The sequence below is a fragment of the Lissotriton vulgaris genome, chromosome 2_1 (genome assembly GCF_964263255.1).
Source record: "Lissotriton vulgaris chromosome 2_1, aLisVul1.2, whole genome shotgun sequence".
NCBI lineage: Eukaryota > Metazoa > Chordata > Amphibia > Caudata > Salamandridae > Lissotriton > Lissotriton vulgaris.
In genome coordinates this window covers 537,747,916-537,764,518 of record NC_141687.1, presented here as the reverse complement: position 1 = coordinate 537,764,518, position 16,603 = coordinate 537,747,916, and the positions used below count along the sequence as shown (strand labels likewise).

At 45.1% G+C, this 16,603-nt stretch overlaps 1 protein-coding gene across 12 annotated transcripts in view; it reads right to left on the bottom strand.

Moving 5' to 3' along the window:
- ARMC8 (armadillo repeat containing 8) overlaps window positions 1–16,603 on the bottom strand; it is a 702,262-nt gene that overhangs the window by 602,178 nt on the left and 83,481 nt on the right. For 5 of the 12 annotated variants that reach the window (XM_086955489.1, XM_086955491.1, XM_086955490.1 and 2 more), the window contains exon 2: window positions 15,447–15,523. In XM_086955489.1, coding sequence (XP_086811615.1) covers window positions 15,447–15,523 — 77 coding nt within the window. Of the gene's footprint in view, window positions 1–15,404; window positions 15,524–16,603 lie in introns of all 12 variants that reach the window. The other 7 variants (XM_086955494.1, XM_086955495.1, XM_086955496.1 and 4 more) reach the window with 3 other exon arrangements.

The window sequence follows — 16,603 nt, the reverse complement described above, 5'->3', positions numbered from 1 at the left end:
TGTGGGGAGATGGGCACACTGCCAGTTGGGGATGGGCGTAAGCCTGAGCAGGGGTGCAGGGAGGGTGGGAGGGACACAGGGTTTGCGCACTATAGTTGGTTTAGGGCTGCGCTGTTTGGGGGTTTGTTTGTTCTTTGTGTTTTTCATTTGTTTCAAACATCAGGCGACACTGTAGCTAATGTGATGCTTCTATGCCAGTTAGATGTCAAACAGAGGGAAAGGATTGGGGATTAATGTTCTTAGCTGGAACGTGAATGGCTTGGGAGACTAAATCAAGAGGGGGATGTTCAGTCAGTTCATTCGGCGGCACTCCCCTTAAGGTGGTGCTGCTGCAAGAGACACATCTTATTGGTAATAAGTGCATGGCCCTCCATAGGGGGGGGCTATAGATTAGTGGCAAATGTGGGGTTTACGTCTGGATCACGGGGGTTGGAATCCTCCTCAAAAACACCTTTCCCTTTACCATTCAAGCCACGTGGTCCGATCAGAGGGGGAGGTATATAGGCATCTCGGTCCAATGGGAGGGGAGGACGGCCACCTTCATGTCAATTTATGTCCATCGGGCCTTCAAACAGACACATATCACGATTTAGATGAAATCTTCCTCACCTTGCCCCTGGGGATTATGGTGATGGGAGGAGATTTGAATGCGGTGGTTGACGGGGAATTGGACCGACACCCAGCTAGACTATTGCGCCCAGTACAGAGGTGGCTACCTGAGTTCTTAGGAGGCTTATGTGTTTAAATACCACATGTAACTGGACTCACGGTATCACGTAGTTTTTCCATATTTACGTAGTTGCCCCTTTAAAATACACAGGAACCCGCCAGCACACTTACTTCCAGCTTAAGCGTCACACGCCGCCTGTTGAGCTCTCCAGAAAACCACGCCGTAGAGAAAAATACACGCGCACCCGAATCAGAACCTGGGTAAGAACAACAAGGTTTTTTTCTTATCTTTTAAGCGTAAAGCTAGGTGTATTACGCGCCGAAGTCCATTTTGACTTCATTGAACCATCCGCAATCCTTTAGGAGCTGATAATGCTCTATACCCGAGTACAGATAACCCCAACGCGCAAACAGACTGAAGCCCGTGTTTACACGTAGGTTAAGTCCCGCTGAACAGCTAGAGGTGACCCAGAGGGAGAGATGAGAAACTGGTTACACATGTGTATTTATAACGTGTTGATATTTATTTATGAAATCTATAGCGTAATCTATAGTGTATACAGTAATGTTTAACTGTTATGTTTAATTAAACCGTTAACCTCCTCGATTATATAATTTATGAGTTTCTAGAGTATATATAAGTTTTGTGAACATTGCATAGAAATGTTGTTTTATGCATTATTTGGTTTGGAATAGTGATAGATGTATTTTTCGTGTTGTAGATTTCCCTGATGAAGCCCGATGGGCGAAATGCATTGGAAAGTATATGGATTGTTGGAAATCACATGGATTGTTTAATCTCACTTCATGAGTATATCTCACTTCATGATTGGATAATGAAGGGAATACATTACAGAGATACAGAGGAAATTCTAAAGTATGAATAAAAGATCTGTTAAAGAAAAAAACAACAGAATACGTTACGTTTATTGTTGAAACTGTGATTGAATGAAAATTTATTGACAAACTTTGCTGAACATTTCAGCCCATTACCAGTGACCTGGGAGCCACTCTCGCATGCGTTGCGTCAGTGCTATCTACTTGTTACCTGAGTTCTTGGACATAACAGGGTTGGTTGATAGTTGGCGGATGCGTAATCAGAGTGCTACGTGCTACACGCACGTGTCCTCTGCTCATCATAGTATGTCTAGGATAGACTATATATTAGTCCTGGCGGCCCAAGCTTGGGCCGTTAGAGAGGGACGGCACATGGGGAGGGGTATATCCGATCACTCCCCGGTTTGGGTACAGTTAACACTAGACCGAGTCACGGCGGGCAGGATTGCTTCCCTTTATCCCTGGCATTTCCGAGATCCTACCATCAAGAGATATAGTCAAAGCAATGGATAGGTATTTTCTGGATAATCAGGGTACGGTGGACTCAGCGCAGACTTTGTGGGAAGCGTTTAAAGCGGTAATACGGGGCGAGGCTTTATCACTGATTGCCGTGAAAAAGAGAGGCAGGCCGAGATGGAGAAAGCAGAAGAGGCAGTGATAGCTCTGGAGAGGAAGATATCCAGCGCAGTAAGCCCCTAGGGTCTTCAACGTCTCAAACTAAAGCAGGATGAATTTGGTGGATTAGCTAGGGAGGGGGCAAAGGCGCAATTCGGAGGGACCCAGAGTAGGGTGTATGAACATGGGGACAAGGTCGGAAAACTGATTGCGTGGTTGGAGAGACTAGAGTGGGCGTCGAGGTTAGTGCCTGAACTGCAAGGGGAGTCCTCTGAAGTGATTGTGAACCCACAGGCTATAGCAGATAGGTTCGCCAACTACTATAGCGAGGTTTACCATGCAGAAGGAGGGTTCTCGGAAGAAGGTAATAAAGAGATGATCAGGGATATCCAAATGCCCCGGCTCTCCGAAGACGACCGTGCTTATTTGGACTCCCCGTTAACCAATGATGAGGTTGCAGAGGGGGTTAATTCTGGCAAGGCAGGAGGGCCGAATGGCATCCCTATTGAACTCTACAAGCTAAATTCCAAAAGGCTCGCCCCATTCCTCCATTCTATGTTTGTGGAAAGTAAGGATGTGGGGGAGCTTCCATATGACCAGCGTATAGCCAATATAGTGGTCATCCACAAAGAGGGAAAACCCAGGACGAGTTGTTTGTCGTATAGACCCACCTCACTCCTGAATGCTGAACCGAAGGTGCTGGCGAAATTCTCTGCAACAAGGCTAGTCAAGGTCATTCCCTCCTTAATACATCCAGACCAGTCAGGCTTTATGCAGTGTCAGAACACAGCTCTTAATCTTCGACGTCTCCATGGGGTCTTGGGCCGGGCCGCTACCATTCAGGAACCTGCCCTGGTGGTTTCACTAGACGCTACTATGGCGTTTGACAGAGTTGAATGGCCCTATTTTTTTGCGGTACTGGAGAAGCTCGGTTTCGGACCAGGCTTTATAGACTGGGTGCGTCTTCTCTATTCTGTCCGAGTGGTGGTTAATAACCGTAGGTCGTCCGACTTCCCCCTGAGCAGAGGAACAAGGCAGGGGTGCCCGCTGTCCCCGATCCTGTTCGCCCTGGCTCTGGAGCCATTGGCGGCCTGGGTCCAACAGGATCGTTCCATACGTGGGCTGCGAGGGACTCTTGACTGGGAGGATAAAATCTCGCTTTATGCGGATGACATACTGCTTTACCTCACCAACCCCAAATCATCAATGATCTGCTTTCTTGATGTGTTGGCTATTTTTGGGAGGTACTCTGGCTTCGCCATTAACTGGTCCAAGTCGGTACTCTTCGTACTAAAGGGAGACACACCGGTCCTCCCCAAGGGTTGCCCTCTGCAGATTGCCCGGTCGGGCTTCAGATATCTCGGAATCTATATTTCCCTTGATCCCGGGATCCGCTTCGCCAGTAACCTGACACCCCCCCCCCACCCCCCTGGCCCGTTTTAGAGGGAATGTGCTGCGTTGGAAGGCGCTTCCCCTATTCCTTTTGGGCAGAGTGGTACTTTTCAGAGACAGTTGCTTTGGGATGATAGCCCTCGCATCGCCTATTCAAAGCTCACCCTTCCCTGGTATGATGGGGGTATAGGACTGCCGGACCTCAAGAAATACTATTGGGTTTCCCAATTGGCAGCAATTAATCATGGGATATACGGGGCCCCTAACGACCCAGGTTACGCGATGGATTACTGGTTGATGCCGGGGGGAGATTATACTAGGGCACTGTATGTGACGCTCCATAGATTTCATCTCACGGGACCCACGGCGCACGCAGTTCAGGTCTGGCACAGGGCCAACAGACACCTCAAGTAGGAGGGGAGACTTGCGCTCGTCACTCCCCTGTGGAGGCGGGACTGGTGGGAAGTCGAAGGGCTTCGACAAGTGGGATCTCATTGGCATCACTTCCATCAAGGAAGTCTGAAAGGATGGTTCAATTCAGTCCTTTGACTCCCTACGGCTGCAATATCAACTGAATGACGGAGAGTATTTTCGGTACCTCCAAGTAAGACATGCATTGCTTACACACATCCACCATGATACAACACTTCCGGACGCTTCAACTCTTGAGGATAGAGTATTTGATGGCCATATCCTTCAGAAGACGATTTCCTTGATATACAGGAAACTAATAAACCACATGGGGGACCCACTGGGGCACCTTAGAGGACAGTGGCAGGAGGACGGCCTAGAACTAGACGATGAGGACTGGCAGGAAGCGGTATCATCCCCACGACTAGTGGCAATCCCCATGAGGCTCAGACTAGTTCAACTGAAGCTCTTGCATAGGTCCTATGTCACTGGGTCTAGACTGGTCCATATGGGCCACTCAGTGAGGGGGGAATGTAGGAGAGGTTGTGGAGAGCTGGGGACGTTCATGCATATCCTATGGCACTGTGTTACGGTCCAGGAATTCTGGGTGAAGGTCCAGAGCACATTACGCACAGTGCTGAATACGAAACTGGGTCTCGAGGCACGTAGGAGTATCTTAAATATTTGGGAGCCAACGGATCTCAATGCCTATCAAAAGCGGTGGGCAACATTGACGCTCATGATCGCTAAACGTAATGTGGCCCATTGTGGGTAGCCAGTCAGCACCCCCGGTGGGGTGGAGATATGGAGGGAGGACTTGGACTGGTGTATGTTTAGGGAAAGATCAGTGTACTGGTAAGGGGTTGCCCCGGGAAGTGGAATAGAGTCTGGGAGGCCTGGAATGCTTACAGGGGAGACATCTGCACCCCCCTGTGGGTCTACGTGAAGCAGAGGAGCGGATATCCCCTTGATCTGTCACCGGAGTCCAATTGTAATTAGCTGGAAGGTATGGAAATGTCATTTATTGATTATCAATGATTTGAATTAGGTCACCTGATGTTTTTGTTTCTTAGTTGCTATTGTTTAATAAAAAGAAATAAAAACATTAAAAAAATAATGGCTTTTATTTTTTTTTTTAAATAATTGATACTTAAATAAAAGTTATTGTAATTTATAATGACAATAGCTTAAACTTTTGTAAATAACTTTTGTGAAGATTATATTCAGTGTATTTAATTGTGACGAAAATCCAAGAACAGAAGTGAAATATTAACATCTTTTTGTGACATTTGTAATAAAGCTTGAAACAATGAGAGAACATATTTGAAACAGTTGTTGGTGAATGGTTGCACAGATTGATGCTGTGGTGGCGCTGAGGGATGTTGTGGTGGAGACGAGTGATGCTGTGGCGCTCAGTGATGCTGTGGTAGCGCTTAGTGATGTTGTGGTGCCCCTGAGTGATGCTGTGGTAGTGATGAGTGATGCTGTGGTGATGCGATAGATAGAGGGAGGGCAATAGATAGAGGGAGGGCGATAGATAGAGGGAGGGCGATAGAGGGAGGGCGATAGATAGATAGAGGGAGGGCGATAGATAGATGGATAGATAGATAGATAGGATAGATAGAGTGAGGGCGATAGATAGCTAGAGAGATAGAGTGAGGACGATAGATAGAGTGAGGGCGATAGATAGCTAGAGAGATAGAGTGAGGGCGATAGATAGCTAGAGAGATAGAGTGAGTGTGATAGATAGCTAGAGTGAGGGTGATAGATAGCTAGAGTGAGGGTGATAGATAGCTAGAGTGAGGGTGATAGATAGCTAGAGTGAGGGCGATAGATAGCTAGAGTGAGGGCGATAGATAGCTAGAGTGAGGGCGATAGATAGCTAGAGTGAGGGCGATAGATAGCTAGAGTGATAGAGTGAGGGCGATAGAGTGAGGGCGATAGATAGCTAGAGTGATAGAGTGAGGGCGATAGAGTGAGGGCGATAGATAGCTAGAGTGAGGGAGATAGATAGATAGATAGATAGATAGATAGATAGATAGATAGATAGATAGATAGATAGATAGATAGATAGATAGATAGATAGATAGATAGATAGATAGATAGAGGGCGATAGAGTGAGGGGGATAGATAGATGGCGATAGGTAGATCGAGTTAATATGTTTCGTTGTGTTTTGCTATGTTTAGTTATGCAGTGTTGTGTTTTGTTATGCTATGCTGTTTTGTTATGTTATGCTATGTTTTGTTATGAAATGCTAGGTTTTGTTCGCTATCCTATGCTTTGTTTTGGTACGCTATGCTATGTTTTGTTGTGTTTTATTATGCTATGCTTTGTTTTGCTATGTTTTGTTATGCTATGGTTTGTTATGCTATGCTATGCTTTGTTATGCTACGTTTTGTTATGCTATGCTTTGTTTTGATATGGTATGCTATGTTTTGTTATGCTCTGCTATGTTTTGTTGTGTTTTGTTATGCTATGCTATGTTTTGTTGTGTTATGCTATGTTTTGTTATGCTATGCTTTGTTTTGTTATGCTATGCTTTGTTTTGTTATGTTATGCTATGTTTTGTTATGCTATGCTTTGTTTTGTTATGCTATGCTTTGTTTTGTTATGTTATGCTATGTTTTGTTATGATATGTTTTGTTATGGTATGTTTTGTTATGCTATGCTATGCTATGTTTTGTTGTGTTTTGCTGTTTTGGTATGCTTTGTGTTTTGTTATGCTATGCTTTGTTTTGTTAAGCTATGTTTTGTTTTGCTATCCTGTGCTTTGTTTTGTTAAGTTATGCTGTGTTTTGTTTTGCTATGCTTTGGTTTGTTATGCTATGCTTTGTTTTGTTATGGTATGCTATGTTTTGTTGTGTTTTGTTTTGCTATGCTTTGTTTTGTTGTGTTTCGCTATGTTTTGTTATGCTTTGAGTTGATGTTTTGTTATGCTATGCTATGTTTTGTTATGCTATGCTGTTTTGTCATGTTTTATTATGCTCTGCTTTGTTTTGCTATGCTATGTTTTGTTATGCTATTCTTTCTTATGCTAGGTTGTGTTATGCTTTGCTATGTTTTGTTGTGTTTTGCTATGCTATGCTATGTTTTGTTATGCTATGCCGTTTTGTTGTGCTTGGTTTTTCTATGCTATGTTTTGTTATGCTATGCCTTGTTTAGTTATGCTATGCTGTTTTATTTTGTTGTGTTTTGTTATACTATGCTATGCTATGTTATGCTATGCTAAGCTTTGTTGTGTTTTGTTATGTTATGCTATGTTTTGTTATGCTGTGCTATGCTGTGTTATGCTGCTCTGTTTTTTTGTGTTTTGTTATGCTATGCTTTGTTATGCTATGCTATGATATGTTATGCTGTTTTTTTGTGTTTTGTTATGCTATGCTATGTTTTGTTGTGTTTTGCTATGCTATGTTTTGTTATGCTATGCTATATGTTATGCTTTGTTGTGTTTGGTTATGCTATGCTATGTTTTGTTAAGCCATGTATTGTTTTGTTATGCTATGCTATGCTATGTTTTGTTTTGTTATGCTGTGCTTTGTTATGCTATGCTATGCTTTGTTTTGCTATGCTATGTTATACTATGTTTTGTTGTGTTTTGTTATGCTATGTTTGGTTATGCTATGCTAAGCCTCGTTGTGTTTTGTTTTGTTGTGTTTTGTTGTGCTATACTATGTTTGGTTATGCTATGCTATGTTTTGTTTTGCTATGCTATGCTATGCTATGTTTTGCTATCCTGGTGTGTGTGTGGGGGGTTGTGTGTGTGTGGTGTGAGTGGGGTTGTGTGTGTGGAGTTGTGTGTGTAGTTATGTGTGTGTGTGGGTGTGTGTAGTTGTGTGTGTGTGATTGTGTGTTTGTGGTTGTGTGTGTGTGTGGGGGGGGGGGTTGCGTGTGTGTGGTTGTGTATTTGAGTGTGTTTGGGGGTGTTGTTTGTGTGTGGGGTTGTGTGTGGTGAGTGTGGGGTTGTGTGTGTGGGGGGGTTGGGGTTGTGTGTGTGGGGGTTGGAGTTGCGTGTGGGGGGGGTTGTGGATGTGAAGGGGGGTGTGGATGTGTGTGGGGGGTTGTGGTTGTGTGTGGGGGGTTGTGTGGTGTGGGTTGTGTTGTGTGTGTGGGGGGGGGGGGTTGTGTGTGGGGCTGTGTGTGTGGGGTTGTGTGTGTGGGGTTGTGTGTGTGGGGTTGTGTGTGTGGGGTTGTGTGTGTGTGGGTTGTGTTGTGTGTGTGAGGGGTTGTGTGTGGGGGGGTTGTGTGTGAGGGGTTGTATGGTTGTGTGTGTGGGGTTGTGGGGTTGTGTGGTTGTGTGTGTGTGTGGTTGTTGTGTGTGGGGTTTTCTGTGTGTGTGGTTGTGTGTGGGGGGTTTTCTGTGTGGGGGGTTGTGTGTGTGGGGGGTTGTGTGTGTGGGGGGTTGTGTGTGTGGGGGTTGTGTGTGTGTGGGGAGTTGTGTGTGTGTGGTGGGTTGTGTGTGTGGGGGTTGTATGTGTGGGGTTGTGTAGTTGTGGGTTTGTGTGGGTGTGTGGGGGGGTTGTGTGTGGGGGGGTTGTGTGTGTGGGGGGTTGTGTGTGTGTAGGGGGTTGTGTGTGTGTATGGGGGTGTGTGTGTTTGAGTTTGAGTTTAAAAATATTTCTAGAGCGCGCGTACACCAGGCGGTTTCTTGGCGCTATGTGATACTACTACTCAAGGGGCAGAGAAACTGAGGGACAAGGGGAGATTAAGAAGGGAAGGCTTGGGAAAGGAGGAAGGTTTTAAGGTTTTTGCGAAAAAGGGGGTACTGGGAACAGGATCTCAAATGAAAAGGGAGAGAGTTCCAAAAGGCCGGGGCCGTGGTAGAAAATTTGGAGCCTCCCCATTTTTTCCGTTTGAAGCGAGGGACAGTGAGAAGTTGATGAGTAGCAGAGCGCAATTCTCTAGACGGGGTGTAGTCGTGGATAGCCGTGCTGATGAAAGACGGGGCAAAGCCGGACCGGGCTTTGAAAATGATGCAGCCAAGCTTGAATAGGGCACGTTGCTGGACAGGAAGCCAGTGTAAAGATTTGAGAAGGGGCGTGACATGTTGTGATTTGGGAAGATTGAATACCAGACGAGCCGCCTGGTTTTGGACCAATTGGAGACGCCTCACGAGGTACGCTGGCATGCCATGGTAGAGGGCATTGCCGTAGTCCAAGCGGGACGTCACCATGGCAAGAAGTATTGATTTGAGGGCGGATGGAGAAAAAAAACGGGAGACTTTGCGGATTGTCCGGAGGGAGAGGAAGGCAGAGGAGACGACAGCACTAACTTGAGAGTGGAGGGAAAGTTGATTATTGAGTTTGAACCCGAGGGTCTTAACAGAGGGAACGGGAGTAGGTAGGGGACCTAAAGAAAGGGGCCAGAAAGAAGAAGACCAAGGACTGGAACAACCACCCGTCAACACCAATTCCGTTTTGTCGGGATTGAGTTTCAGGTGGTTGAAGTTCATCCAGTCCTGGATAAAAGTCATGATAGACTGAAAATTAGAAATTGACCCGGGGGAAGAAGAGAGAGAGAAGATAAGCTGGAGATCATCTGCATAATTGTAGACAGAGACCTCCAGCTGCTGTAAAACAAAAACAAGGGGGGCAATGTAAAGGTTGAATAGCAGTGGGGACAAAGAGGAACCTTGGGGGACCCCACACTGGACTGGGCGGAAGTGAGCTGAGTACTCACCCAAGCGAACTGCTTGAGTGCGGCCGCTCAAGAAGGAGGATAGCCACAGCAGGGCCGTCCCTCCGATTCCCGCCGCCTCGACACGTGAAAGTAAGATGGCGTGGTCCACCGTGTCGAACGCGGCGGAGAGATCGAGGAGGACCAGGGCCTGGGGCTGACTAGTATCCATGCCCTCCCGGAGGTTGTCCAGGACAGATATTATCACTGACTCAGTAGAGTGTGCAGGGCGGAATCCAGCCTGCCTGGGAGCTAAGACGCTGTTCCTTTCCACAAATGAACTCAGAGTTCTAACAACATGGCGTTCTAGTACCTTTGCCAGGAAAGGCAGGAGGGAGATCGGACGGTAGTTGGCTGGGTCAGAAGAGTCTGCACCAGGTTTTTTTAAAATAGGAACAATCACCGCCGATTTGAGTGATGGAGTGACAATACCCTGGGATAGCGAACTGTTGAGAAATGTGAGGGGCGGTGAGGGGCAGGAGGAATAGATCTGTTTCAGGATATAGGTGGGGCAAGGATCCAGGGGGGAGCCGGACTTGACCAGTGGGAGAATGGAGAAAAAAGAATCAGTCGTGAGGAGGGGAATCGAGTCAAGACGTACTGCGACTGGAGGACAGCAAGGGTTGGTGAAGGAGGGGGATGGAGGGGGAATCTTGGCTTTGATCGTGCTAATTTTGTCGAGAAAGAAGGAATTGAGAGAATCGCAGAGTGGTTGCGAAGAAGACGGTTTAAGTGAGGCTCTATCGGAATAGGCAAGATCTTGAACAATGGAAAATATTTCTCTGGACCGATTCTCTGCAAGCTGAATTTTAGATGAGAAATAAGCCTTCTTAGTTTCCAAAATAGATTTCTTGTATTGGGCTAGAAGAGTGATATATCGTTTTTTTAAGGTAGGACAATAGTCCCACCGCCAGAGGCGTTCCGCTTGGCGGAGATTGAGTTTTTGAGTCTTCAAATCATCGGAAAACCAGCGGTTAGCGTCTTTGGATCGCTTAGATGAAATGCGCTTAAGAGGGGCGACTGAGTCGCAGCCCGCCCGCAGCCAGCCGTTGATAGATTCCGCTTGTTCAAACAATGGCAGCCCTGAGAGATCGGGGCTGGACAAGGATAGTGTGGCGGACAGGGCCGCTACGTCTACGCGGTTCCATGATCGCGCCCAGATGTTTTTGGCGAGGGGGGGCTTAGAAGGTGAGAGGAGGGATAAAGAAAAGGTGATCAGAAAGTGGTCGGACCAAGCACAGGGAGAGATGGATAGTGAGATGACCGGGCAATCTCTGTACCAAATTTGGTCGAGGATGTGTCCTAAAGTGTGAGTAGGGGCATGAACAGCAGAAGTGAGATTGAGAGAACGAAGTGAATCAGAAAACTCCTTGGAAGTTGCACACTCCGCGGGGTCAGATGGCCAAAAATTGAAATCCCCAAGGACAACAATGGAGGAGTGGTTGACTGTCAAGGTGGCCATCAGATCTTGAAAGCTTGGAAGAAACGATTGCGGGGAGGACGGGGGTCGATAGATAAGGACACACGTGAGCGGGGGGGTCAGGGAAAGTGAGCGGGCTACTAAACAGTCTGATGAACCCAAGGAGGGTGGGTGGGAGGGTTGTGTGTGTGTAGGGGGTTGTGTGTGTGGGGGGTTGTGTGTGTGGGTTGTGTTGTGTGTGAGGGGATGTGTGTGTGTGGGGAAGTGTGTGTGTGGGGTTGTGTGTGTGGGGGGTTGTGTGTGTGGGGGGTTGTGTGTGTGGGGGGGTTGTGTGTGTGGGGGGGTTGTGTGTGTGTGGGGGGTGTATGTGTGGGGTTGTGGGTTTGTGTGGGTGTGTGGGGGGTTTTGTGTGGGGGGTGGGTTGTGTGTGTAGGGGGGTTGTGTGTGGGGTGGTTTGTGTGTGTGGGGTTGTGTGTGGTTGTGTGTGAGTGGGGGTTGTGTCTGGGGGGGTTTGGGGTTGTGTGTGTGGGGTTGTGTCTGTGCGGGGTTGTGTGTGTGTGGGGGTTTGTATGTGTGGGGTCGTGTAGTTGTGGGTTTGTGTGTGGGGGCGGTTGTGTGTGTGTGTGGGGGGGTTGTGTGTGTGTGTGTGGGGGGGTGGGTGTGTGTGGGGTTGTGGTTGTGTGTGTGGGGGGTTGTGTGGTGTGGGGTGTGGTTGTGTGTGTGTGTGGTTGTGTGTGTGGGGTTGTGTGTATGTGTGGGGTTGTGTGTGTGTGTGTGGGGTTGTGTGTGTGGGGGTTGTGTGTGTGGGGGGTTGTGTGTGTGGGAGTTGTGTGGGGGGTTGTGTGTGTGGGGGGGGATGTTTGTGTGACATTAATACTAAAAGCATCTCAAAATAAAGGAACACAAACATCGAGTTTGTGTAAAGAGAAAGCACATTGTAAGTCAAACGGGCGCAGCAAAGCATTAACACAACAACGTTCTTTGATGTTTGATGTTCTTCGAACGAGAACATCAAAGGGGCGCTGCTAAAGTTTTCGCAGGCGAAGGTAACACATTCTTTGATGTTTGATTTTCTTTAAAGGAAAACATCAAAGGGGCGCTGCTAAAGTGATTGCCGGCGAAAGTGATCTTGGGCGCTTAATGAGGATGACAAATGGTGCACGCGCCCGGCGCACATACACTGTAGGCAAATCCGCTTAGAAAAGCCTTTGTGTGCATTTTTTAAAGCCCCTACATAATATCTCGCCAACAGGTGAGACCTAGAAACCTTGAATGTTTAAGTATTGTGTGTTCCTTCAGCAGCAGGCAGTGAGCTTGTAAATTGTTCCGACTAAAATAAACATCTCAAAAGAGGTCTGTGTATGGTGCTCAAGGAAAAAAGATGAGGGACACCCGAAAAAAATATAACCTGTTGTCTAGCAGGTTTGTCTATTTGTAACTAAAAAATGTTACTCACATTTGGTAACAATATTTCTGGTAGGTATGTTATCTTCCTGCAGATTCCTTTCCTATGAATATCTGCAGGTGCCAAACCTGATCCAGAAACTTTCTCTCTCTAATAGGTCTCCAGTACTTCCATATGGCACCATAAGATGGCTGTTGTTGCTTCACCCACCCAAGAAGTGACAAAACCGACTATATACGACATTGCATAGCTCAAGTTGAAGAACCAAAATAATTTAACTGCAGAAAATAAAACAGGAGAAACAAGTTGTATACCTTGAAACTTAATGAAAACAAACTATTTCGGGAGAGGAGAGAGGGCGGTGATGAGTCTTCATGAAGATATAGTCTCTGCAAGAAAGATCACTTGATGAATGCTTCCTCTGGAAGATTCCACACTTTATTAAGCAGGGCCATAGCAGTACCCACTGTGAGAGAGACTGACCAGTGGCAATTAGACAAGGACATCATACAGCACAGCCCTAGCAAAGACGCTAAGCACCTTATCTGCCAATCAACATTGCTTGGCAAAAGGTATATAATGAGGACCAAGTAGATGACCTACAAATATATATAACGAAGACCAATTAACTACCTGGCAAATCTCAGGCCCTTGGACACCTCCGATTAAGACATGGCCCTCTTAGAGTGCGCTCAAATATTAAACAAGTCATAGCAGATTTTAACGCTATTAGCGACCCAATATTAAACAGAATGTTTGGCAACCGCTTTGCCTTTCTCAACCCCAGTGATACCTGCAAAAAGCTACTCATTTGCTCACTCTAATCTCATCTCATCAGAGCGGTACGGGGCACCTAACCTAGAGTACAGCCTGGAAAGTGTTCCTTCTTCTCAGAAAAATAAGGACCGATCCATATGGAAGTCAGAAACAAGGGGCAAGTAAGTAGTACCAGCATGTCTGGACAGAAGACCGAAATTGATAGCCAGACTGACTAGGTCTCTACCTCTCCAGCCATGGGGTTAAGTAATCTGCACCAGAAAAGAAGTCTTGATGATGAAGAGATGAACAGATGACCTGTGACCACATGCGGATGTCGAAACCAAAGTTAAGTCCCACTGAGGAAAATCAAAGTGTGTGGGTGGAAGCATATGCAGGAAAAATTGAACAAGTCACCATTGGCAAGCTGAATAAATATGTTCCTGCGGAATCCCTTCTGTCTGATCTTGAAATAGCAAGAGCAAATGTACCCAATTAAAACCCTCCCAAAAAATAAAATATTAATCAATATGGATGATGAGCAATATGAACAAAGAGACGATGGAGGTCCAACTCCAAGTACACCTCAGGGTGACTTTCCCAAAGTGCACAGTGCTAACATGTTTTGAATAGTTAAGGAGATTATAATAGACCTCCAGAGTTGACATAATCACTTTCTTGGTCTGGTCGTATAACACCTGTAAAGATGGCCTGTACCAAGGACGATGTTCTAATTTCAGACCCTGCTGACACTAGTTGACCAAATTCTCCAGGACCAAATTCAGCAAATGGGTTCCGGCTTAGTGGAGGAATCAAAGAAATTAAGGGTTCTAGAATGGAATGTAAATCAGCCAAGAAACGAGGCTAGTGAACTTCAAATTTCACACTTTATACCAGAGACAGATAAATGAACTCTCTAGTCGCAAGGACAACACTACTGGCCTGGGACTGGGTAAGTGTTAACACAAGCTTTCCCTCACCATACAACCCAGATTTTGCGCAATCCAAAATTAAGCAGGGCCAATAAAGTGAATTTTTATGCAAACAGCAGGCTACAAGATGTACTAAAATTGGAGATTTGTTCAAGAAGGGAGTAATAAAAGGGAGTAATAAAATCCTTTGAACAAATTCAGAAATATTATGGGCTAAAGGAGAAGGAAAGGTACTAATATAAATAAATCTGGCATTGGGTTATATTTCAAGGAAATAACCAGTTGACCACATGCTACAAAAGGTGATGGACAATGCTCATCTGATTTCTTTATAAGACACTTCTCAAAGCAATAGCTGTACATAAAGTTAACAGGATGGTTGGGAGTGTTAGGGCTTTCGCTTTCTAAAGACCACTGTCAGCTGATCCTGAGAGGCATTCGTAAGGAAGTAGCATATACTTGAGGTCTAGATTCGGCAAGTAAGACCTTGCTCCAGTAGTAATGGACCGCTCAGCACACATATTTAGTAGATACAAATAAAACAATGCTATGCTGGAGAAAGTCTGCAGAGACAGGAACACTAACTGATATTAAATGGGATTGTCATATACATGAAATTGCCGACATCATAATGCACTGGATACCAAACTTTCCTAAGACACCTGGACAGAAGATGGCAACATTAGTAAATATATTTTTGTTAACTGCAAGGCAAATTCTCTTGGCTAGATGGGGAAGCCACAGAACCCTTATCCAAGATTGGCTTCATAAGTCTTTTATATGCTAGAGGTGGGAACAATTACACATGATGTGAGGGGGGGGGACACGGAGAGACTGTTTTCAGGCCTGTAATTCTTGTTCCTACTGTACTTTTAAGCAGATTGCAGGGAGATTAATATGCCCAATGGGGCTTTCTCTGAACTTGGGAAACATCCAATATGCACAGATTCTGCAATTGTTTGATCTTTGACATCATTGGTGTGCTTAGCTGGAAAGAAAAGGAACTAGTTATTAAAGTCCAGAGGAGAGTAGGGCAGCAATACTATATGGTTTCTTCTTTATATCAGGTTATCCTTTTTTAGAAAAAAGCAATAAAACAAACTGAAACCTGAAAAAGAGAGGTGATGTGAGAGAACAATGTGAAATGAGGTCAAGTTGGGGGAAGCAGTTAGCATATTTTAGTCAGTGTAAAAAACAGAAAGATGTGGCTTACAAGTGGAAAAAAGTCCTTGCAAGAAAGATCTTAAATTACAAACTGCCAAAGACAAATGTTAATAAAACAAAAGTTCTTGCTGTTATAACCTTTTCTTCACCTTTTGAAATTGCAGTACTCACATGACACCCTGCAGAACCTTCTGTGGATCCGGATCAAATAGTCTGTCCACATAATGGCGACTACTCGCTGTCACTTCCTTGAAAAAGAAAAAGAAAAATCAGAAAAAGTAACAAAATATAAACGCGAATTAAAGTTTTTATGAACAATAAATGAAGTTCTACTCTACTAAATAGACATGATATCCCATATTCTTGACTTTCACAGGTTCTAAATTGCTGTGAATGGTTTAAACCAAAATTATAAAACACCGCTAGCTTTGCATTTGCTAAAGGAATATTTTGTTTTAATATATCCAAAAGCTAAATTCATTTGTCATCAATAGATCCACTGCCACTTTATTTTGTTTTCAGATTTTCATCACATTTTAACACATATTACAAACCAGTAATATCTCTTCTACAACACCTTCAAGGATCTCGGTCGACAAATTAATCTACTTTTTCACAACATTAAGCATGCCCTCTCTTTTTACCCAACAGTCCATCTTCCCTTCATCAAATTCACATTCTAAGCCTATATTAGACACAATAGCTCTGTTACCAAACTCTGCTAAAGATGTCTGCAGGCAAGACCCAATAACCAAATCGGGTCAGAAGCATAGCAGGGTGCCAAAAAAGAAAGAAAGAATCATGAATAGTCCCCATTCATCTTCCCTGAGCCGCTAGCCAAATCAAACTCCCATTGCTCTTTAAACACCAGGGTTTGTACTTTATTTCTTAGTCTGATACTACTATTTCATAGCTAGAAGTTCTTCCACAAAATCCGGTTTCATATTACCCCATACTCTCCAAAGTACTAAAAAATCCCCACAGGTACTTCACAAGCATGAACCTTATACTGCTCATAGGACATCAGTACCTGAGGGGTTATGTAATTGGTCCATGCCCTCTAGCCATTTGTGCAGTCACTTCTATAGCTTAGCGGGTTCAACTTATAAAAAACTGAAGGGCGGGTACAACACTAACAGGAGAAGCAAACGCAACATAAAAATACTTTTATTAGAAAGAATGTTCATCCACAGCTCAAACACCAATTATAATGTCATTTTTGCTTTTTCACTTTTCCAGGTCTTGGTCTCCGATGAGACCAAAGCAAGCTTCTAACATTAAAGGGAGCCACCCAGCAATCCCACAAGTATGGTTACAATTTGTTTTAC